Genomic DNA, 8714 nt, shown 5'->3' with positions numbered 1-8714 from the left:
GCTTCACAATATAAATGGAGGGGCCCTCTTTTAAATTCACAACTAAGACTTTAGCCTATCTAATGATAAGCCAAACATCTGTTTTCTCTATCACACCTATCACATATTTCAAGTTATGCAACAATAACTACTATGAGGGGAATTTTTTAAAGAGAGCAACTCTCGAAAAGCTCTCAAAAAATGTCTGTTGATTGAATCACATGATAATAACTACTTTATTGAACAAGAATGCACACGGGACTCTAACAGACTGTTCTCAACAAAAACATATTTGCATAATTAATATTTTAATATGTATTTTGACATTCAATTCATACTAGTTTCCTCATTTTGGGTCCGAAGGGGACTAAGTGGTGACATTAAGCTTTGGCGGCTTAGGCATTGGGACTGACCTCACAGAGAAAAACAAACACACAGGCAAATGTAAAAGCCAAGGCTATAGCACCACCTCAATAATCTCATCATACTGACAAACGGCAATACATACAGTATCATGTGTTAGATATAGTTATCTTGAATAATGTGCTTTATATATAAAACATATGAGCACAGGCAGTGATAACGTGCGTCATGTTGAGGGCATGGTTAAGTATTGTAGTTTATTATAATTCTTTGTTCTTTTAGAAAAATATCAATTTTAAAACCAGCCTCAATAACTGCACCTCTGTTTCTTCATTGACAAAAATATCCCATTTATATTTTCAAACATTCATACTTTACAATCATTGTACATACACTTAAATATACACATTTTCTGTATGTATATGCATATGCTTTTAAGTATACTTTTGACACATTTTTTATAGTGCACAACATGCCTCTGAAGTTGCCAATCCTAAGATAAAAAATAAAATAATAACACAATAATAGTTACAATGCAATAATAATAGTAACATTAAGGGGAAAACCTCCCCTGAAAGAACAAAAACCTCTGGCAGCGACAACACAGGTAAGAGCGGAGGACAAAGCAAAAAGCAAAAAAAACATAAAACATAACAAATGTCACTTGAAAATAAAAGGAACAGATTCACAGGCAAATGAAGAACACATACTCATAAACACCACCTCGTCTTGTCTCCTCTGTGTATCCGGCTCTGTATTGTGCTCTCTCATCGTGTCAACCTCAATCAAGAAAGAAATAAGCGGCCCAAGTGGCTCAGAGTGGGATACACTCACAATAAAGGCACCTCCCACTAGGGGAGGCACAGAGGCCACTCATCCCAATGTTCAGAGGTTGGTTGAATATTCCTTAAAAAGTATATCTTTAAAAACATATTGGTTCACATCTGATACCAACAGACTCATGTCTGACAAAAGCTCTTTACCAAAAGTACATTCCTCTCTCAATGTTTTTTTCTCACCATTATATTTTCTCTGTCAAAGGTAAGACTTAAAAACAACAACAGAAAATACTTGGTGATAAAGGAGGGGGAAGAACATTGTACAAAATAGTATCAGTAACGAATGGAGAACAATTCAGATGCTTGAAAGCGACGGTATGAGTATTTGTGTGGAACCAGGGTGAAGAGGCTTTGCAGTATGGCGGTAAGAGGTAACCCATCCACACAGTTGGCAAGAGCAGGATTTTTTTTGGCTTTTTAAAATTCAATTTAGGCTTAAGAGTACAGGGGGCTCATCCTCTCTCTCTGCCAAAGTTTCAACTCTCCCTCTAGACCTCTGCCTCTTCTCTCACCCTCCCGCCGTCCTCATCTCACCATCACAACACAAGTCTCATTTCATCTCCATCGTTTCAACATCCAACAATGGCTCAGGAGAAGAAGGAAAAGAGTAACAACACTTTTGCATTTGTGTCCATCATATTTTGTGTCTTTTCAATGTGTGTGTGTTTGTTTTTGCTTTTGTTTTTTAAAGGTCTGCTTTGAGCGAAACACTCCAGGACTCCTCAGTGGGGGGGGGGGGGGGGGGGGGGGGTTTGGGTGCGTCCGTGTCCGTGTGGGGGGACGAGGGGGACGTGTGAGGTGGGCCGGCGCTCAGTCAAGGTCCCAGGGGCTGGAAGGGCTCGGCGTGCTCTCAGGGTTCGAAGACTTCAAAGAGACAGAGAGAGAGAGAGAGAGAGAGAGAGAGAGATACAGAGGAGGGAAACAAAGATGGAGAGATGGACGAAGAGTAGACTGCAGGATAAAAGGAGAAAGAGCCAGATAACTGGAGGCTGTGACGCCCTCCCCTTTCCAAGTCACAACTAATGACGAAGAAGCAAGAGGAACCAATAGGATGAGGAAGGCAGGAGGGGCGAGCAAGAGCTCAGTAGTCTGGCCTCACAAAGAAAGACCCAAACCTAAGTCCTTCTTCCCTATTTCAGCTTGCACAAATACATTCAGCATGAAGAGAGGGATGAAACAGATGAGAGCAGGAGCAGTGAGAGAGGGATGACCGACAGAGGGAACGAAGGGGAGGATAAGTGTGCTTGTGGGATCGCAGGTGAGCGAGTTACTATTTACTGTATGCACTGTACGTGCACGTCACAAGACGTTGAAAGATTCATTGTGAATTAAGCTGGGTATGATGTCAGAGGATGTTTCACAGATCGACTGACAACTCAGAGCCCAGAGTTTTAGACTCAATTTGAATTCACTTTAAATACTTGATTAGTTACATTTAGTTTTCTCATAAGGACAACAGTGGCTTATATGCACTAAATGCTATGTGGTCAAACTTTGTTTGATTTCATGTTTACTTGGTCTGAATGTGTGTGCGTTTGTATGAATAATTAAATAATGCATGTTTGTGCATGTTGTTGACCTCATCTACCTTGAGCAACTGGTTTTTGCCGTATGTAAGTGATTGACACAGAGGCGCGTGTGTGTGTGGTGTGTGTGTCTGTCGGTCAGTCAGAGCGCGAGCAGCGAGGGTGAGTTCAGGGAATCAGAGGACTGCTCGCTGCTGCTGTTTCTCTGGTTAGCGCTGACCCCGCAGGCTCCCTCTGGGTAGCTGAACACAAATGAAGATGTGTATGAAGGGTTGTAGCTGCCAGCGGCCGCGCCATCATGGTGACCACCACCCCCACCGTCGGCCACCAGGCACGGCCCACCCGGCGCAGGCTCGCATGAGCCATAGAAAGAACTAGAAAACGCTACCTCCTGCATCATCCCCGGCTGCGGCTGAACCTGTTGCTGTTGTTGCTGCTGTTGAATCTGTTGCTGCTGTTGAACCTGCTGCTGCTGTTGAACCTGCTGCTGTTGTTGCTGCTGCTGTTGAACCTGCTGCTGTTGAACCTGCTGCTGTTGTTGCTGCTGCTGCGAAGAGGAGGGCTGCGAGGTGTAGGCGGGAGGCAGGTAGAAAGTGTCCTCCACAGTCAAGCCCACGATGGAGACGGGGGCCTGTAGGGGCAGTAGGGGCTGATGCTGGAGCTGTGTGGAGCCAGAGGCCTGCTGCTCCTGGTAGGGGATCTTGCAGCTGGGCTGGTGAGCCACCAGGACAAACTCCAGGCGCTCCTTCTCCTTCTGCAGCTCAGAGATCTCAGCCTCCAGCTCAGACTTCTCCTCCTCCAGGATGTCAGTCTCCTATGGAGGGAGGGAGGAAAGGCGAGAGATAGAGAGAGAGGGAGTAGAGGGTTAGACAAACAGATGTTCTAATTCTATATATGTGGAGGTGGATGCATGGCTATCTTTCTAGATATAGATAGGCCTACATGTTTCCACCTTGAAATAGATCGTTTAGCCCATGCTAGGACTGGTAAATTAGACTATAACAACTGTAGGCGCAATAGACTGTCACAAGCACTATAATCATCTTCGCTCTCTTCAACTTCTGTTAATAACCAGCCCCTTAAATAACATGATGTGTTACTATTACTCACATACACAGTCATTACCATAACCTAGTTATGTAGCGTAACACACTGTATATAATTATTACCATAAGTCATTTTGACAGTAAGAACCCAGCCAAGCTCACCCCTTGCAGTCTGTCAGTGAGTTCGCGCCGGCGGTTTCGGCATTTGGCGGCTGCCAGCTTGTTCCTCTCGCGTCGAACACGCCTCTTCTCCTGCTCCTCTGGAGTCAACTGGAGGAAATTAACAAGGAGGGATTAAAACAAACACAAACGTTGTCTTTGCCTCTATCTCGCTAGCTTAGAATAACAGATATATACAGTTGAAGTCTGAAGTTTACATGCACCTTAGCCAAATACATTTCAACTCAGTTTTTCACAATTCCTGACATTTAATCATAGTAAAAATTGCCTGTCTTAGGTCAGTAAGGATCACCACTTTATTTTAAGAATGTGAAATGTCAGAATAATAGTAGAGAAAATTATTTATTTCAGCTTTTATTTATTTCATCAGAGCTGACAGAGCTGGTGTAACTGAATCAGGTTTGTAGGCCTCCTTGCTCGCACACGCTTTTTCAGTTCTGCCCACAAATATGCTATAGAATTGAGGTCAGGGCTTTGTGATGTCCACTCCAATACCTTGACTGTGTTGTCCTTAACCCTCCCGTTGTCCTAGGGTCAAAATGACCCACCACTGTGTTGAACCAACTTTATTTAATTTTTATATTTTGGGGATCATTTGTGAGAAGGAGGCAGTGAGACTTTAAAGAAAGTATCACTGCCTCCTTCTCACAAATGATCCAAAAAATATAAAAATTAAATAAAGTTGGTTCAACACAGTGGCGGGTCATTTTGACCCTAGGACAACGGGAGGGTTAAGCCATTTTGCCACAACATTGGAAGTATGTTTGGGGTCATTGTCCATTTGGAAGACCCATTTGCGACCAAGCTTTAACTTCCTGACTGATGTCTTGAGATGTTAATAATAATAATAATAATATGCCATTTAGCAGACGCTTTTATCCAAAGCGACTTACAGTCATGTTGCTTCAATATATCCACATAATTTTCCTTCCTCATGATGCCATCTATTTTGTGAAGTGCACTAGTCCCTCCTGCAGCAGAGCACCCCCACAGCATGATACTGCCACCCCCGTGCTTCACGGTTGGGATGGTGTTCTTCGGCTTGCAAGCCAGCCCCTTTGTCCTCCTAACATAACAATGGTCATTATGGCCAAACAGTTCTATTTTTGTTTCATCAGACCAGAGGATATTTCTCTAAAAAGTAAGATCTTTGTCCCCATGTGCAGTTGCAAACCGTAGTCTGGCTTTTTTATGGCGGTTTTGGAGCAGTGGCTTCTTCCTTGCTGAGCGGCCTTTCTGGTTATGTCGATATAGGACTCGTTTTACTGTGGATATAGATACTTTTTTTACAATGCCCATCAGAAGCTTCTAAAGCCATGACATAATTTCCTGGAATTTTCCAAGCTGTTTAAAGGCACAATCAACTTAGTGTATGAAAACTTCTGACCCACTTGATTTGTGATACAGTGAATTATAAGTGAAACAATCTGTCTGTAAACAATTGTTGGAAAAATTAATTGTGTCATGCACAAAGTAGATGTCCTAACCGACTTGCCAAAACGTTGCTTGTTAACAAGACATTTGTGGATTGGTTGAAAAAACAAGTTTTAATGACTCCAACCTAAGTGTATGTAAACTTCCGACTTCAACTGTAGATGTCTCATCAAATACAATATCATAAAAAATGTGGTGAATGTGTTAACTATGGCTGTCTATCCATTTGACATATAAAGATTGACACACAGGGCATACACACACACTTACAAACACACCAACATCTCCATCGTCACTCACAGACTCGTCTCGTACACGGCGACTACGGGTCCTGGACTGGCGCATGGGGCCCGGAGCTGGGCCTGGCCCCCGGGTATCAGAGCCTGCGGGAGTAAAACCTGAGCCAGAGGAATAACTGGGCCCTGGCAGATCATAAGGGTCTACCAGGGACACAGACTGGGTCATAGTAGAGGTCCCCATCCCACTCTGGCCAGAGGCCTGGGATGAGATGAGAGTTGGCTGCACCATCCACTGCAGGTCCTGGCTGCTGGTGATGGCTGTGACTGTGGGCACAAAGGAGCCTGGCATGTCCACTCCTCCACTGCTGCCCCCAGAACCACTGCCTACCCCTTCCCCGCCTCCAGCAGACACACAATCCTGGAACACACAGAGATGGAGGGGTTAGGCATGAACACAGACAGAGAAATTTGATGCTGCTATACAATGCAATGATAACACGTGACTTGCTCTTTAAACATTGCTTTGTGAACTATTTAGATGTTGATTTCCTTGAACATAAGAGGGCAGATATCATAGCACAAGATTGCATAGCCTTGATGTCCATAAGACACACACTTTCAGGGTACAGTTTGAAGCACCCATTCTAATTACAAGTTATCTATAAACAAACGTTGAATAAAATGCCACCATTGCAAACATTTACCATGTGGATAAGAAGATGACAGCTTTAATGCATTATGATACTGTTATAAATGCATTGTAAGACTAGTCATAAGTATGTATGTCCCCCTTATAATGTCTTATTATGAGCTCATTACGATCCTAACTTAATAACAATCAATTTAAGTCAGTTGAACATTTGCTACATATAGAGACATAACACATTTAGAACCCTTATAATAACATCATAAAGGCTCATACAAGCTTATAAGAAGTAATCAAGCCTATCAGTAAATGTCCCTCTTATGGAATGATAGAATGCCAGTGAGAGTTGGAGTCTCCCAAAATTCCTGCACAACAGAGGTTATAAATAGATCACTGCAAGAATAGATTTAGGTGCCCAAATCTATCCTTGGCTCTCTCTGCTTTGATTAGACCTGAGGCGAGCAGTGATGCCATAGTAAGCTCGGAGTGGCATTAATATTCATATCAAAGCGTGTAAGTCAAGGGGGCATGCAGCTTTGAAGAGGCCGCCTAAACCAATCAACTCGCTCAAATAAGTCAAACCCCCTCCTCCTTCCTCCTCCCCCGTCACACCCCCGGCGTTCCCTTAGCAACGCAACGTAACACTCCAAAATAGAACGCATTTACGTCACAGCAAGCCCTGAACAGGGAGCGTAGAGAGAACCGAGCAAAGGCGGAGCTTTTTGTGCATACGCAGGAGAGTGCCAAAGCGTTGTCATCCATTGCGTGGCGTGCTGTAAACCTACCACCAAAGACAGTACACGTTGCTAGTAGCAGTGGCACAGCCTGAGTCAGAGATCATGCCGGCAAGCCTTTACTACAATACAATTAAATGCCTGTATTTTTCAAGGACATTGGCAGCATATTTTTCGCATGGTTGATCAGACATGAAAGGGAAATATTATTGCCTTTCCCTATCATAGAACCTATGTAATAACAAGCTTATAATAATGATGATACTCAGGTTGATAAATCCTAACTCTGCATGGTAGAATTCTAATGCGACAAGGTATGACCGCACCAGCATTTGCAAATGCTACTGAACTGTAAAGCATCATATAAAATAATTATAAACTTAACCCATATTTCTGGAATACAGCCCACCGCCACATCATCATATACAACATAAATCAGACTTCATGCATTATTATATAAACGTCTGTTAAATGAAACGTTGCCTCAATATTACAATAATCAACTTTGGAAAGTGGGGGAAAAGGACACATAAGCTCCCTTTCTCGAATCATTGCTCAAAGTAAAGAAATGTGACTTATTGGACCTACCTGTGATGCACTGGCCGGCGGGCTCCCGAAGGAGTCCACGGAGGAAAAGTACTGAGACTCAATAGACAAGGACAAACTTCCACGGGAGACGGAATCAAAGTCACCGGGGAACCCTTGGAACATTAACCCAGCGGAGCCGAGTGAGAAACCTACAGTTCCCGGAATGAGTGTGATGTCACCTGCAGTTCGAGCGCACACACAGGGGCAAGGGGAGAGAGGGGAGACAGCTGTCAGTTTGCTGTCATTGAAATGCAGTCTCATGTATCTAAGATATGGTCAACAGTTAACATGCATAACTGGAAACCTTGCTTTACGTGTAGCCTACATGTATATCGGAAATAACGTAATAAGAACCGTGTTGCTGCATTATCTAACATTCATGTTTAGAAAGTATTTTACCGTTAATGTGTTCCTTATTGTGCTCCGGTAAGATGCTCTTGGTCTCTTTCCAAAAAAGTTGCATGAAGAAGGCAATCCAGTTCCCTGCTATGGAAACTGTCCTTACGTTCCGGATTTTTAAAAACTCATTGATCCAATTCAGAGTCCGCTAAAATATGTCCTTTGTCCGTTTTTCCAATGTGCAATTATAGATCCATGTAAAAGTCCACTATGGGTAAACTGATCAGCGATATAGAGTCACAGTCCACAGAAGCGAGTCTTGTCTTATGAATGAATCCATGGAGTACGAGCGAAGCATTGTAAAGGACACGAAGTCCCGCCTAGGAGTTCCGCTGACGTACGTGCCCATTTATGGAGTTGTGTTTTTGTTTGGTATCCTTGGTAATGACGTTTAGCTAGGGATTCCCTCTCCCACAGAAACCGTACAGCAGACGAGAATAGAAAATGTTACTAACACAGCCACGAGATATTTCTAACCAATAAACAAATTATGATAGTAAATTTAATGAAACAACAAGTTTTAGTGTGCACTTAGCCAAATTATATATTGTAAAGCAGATGAAAGGCGAATCTAAATGCACTTGTTCTTAGTATTTTGGAGGTAATAATAATAATAATAATATGCCATTTAGCAGACGCTTTTAGCCATTTACATTTACATTTACATTTACTTCATTTAGCAGACGCTCTTATCCAAAGCGACTTACAGTCGTGCGTGCATACATTTTGTCTGCTAATGTA

General features: G+C 42.9%; 1 protein-coding gene across 3 annotated transcripts; it reads right to left on the bottom strand.

The window, feature by feature from the left end:
* Nucleotides 1-585: 585 nt before the first annotated feature.
* Nucleotides 586-8245, bottom strand: LOC311101708 (protein FosB-like). Of its 3 annotated transcripts, XM_084142865.1 has the most exons (6): nt 7974-8245; nt 7575-7753; nt 5638-6024; nt 3916-4023; nt 3096-3521; nt 586-2045 (listed from the first exon to the last, which is right to left on the bottom strand). In XM_084142865.1, the coding sequence occupies exons 1-6, from the start codon at nt 8035-8037 to the stop codon at nt 1992-1994; spliced, it is 1218 nt and encodes a 405-aa protein (XP_083998991.1). In that variant the 5' UTR covers nt 8038-8245; the 3' UTR covers nt 586-1991. The 3 variants fall into 3 exon arrangements, with proteins under 3 accessions (XP_083998991.1, XP_083998989.1, XP_083998990.1); XM_084142863.1 differs by lacking the exon at nt 586-2045 and having other exon boundaries at nt 2752-3521; XM_084142864.1 differs by lacking the exon at nt 586-2045 and having other exon boundaries at nt 2752-3521; nt 5668-6024; nt 7974-8122.
* Nucleotides 8246-8714: the final 469 nt, after the last annotated feature.

This window comes from Coregonus lavaretus, assembly GCF_964263955.1.
Source record: "Coregonus lavaretus genome assembly, chromosome: 26".
In the NCBI taxonomy this organism is placed as follows: Eukaryota; Metazoa; Chordata; class Actinopteri; order Salmoniformes; family Salmonidae; genus Coregonus; species Coregonus lavaretus.
The sequence above is the reverse complement of the archived record's forward strand: the minus strand, read 5'-3'. Positions and strand labels throughout refer to the sequence as shown.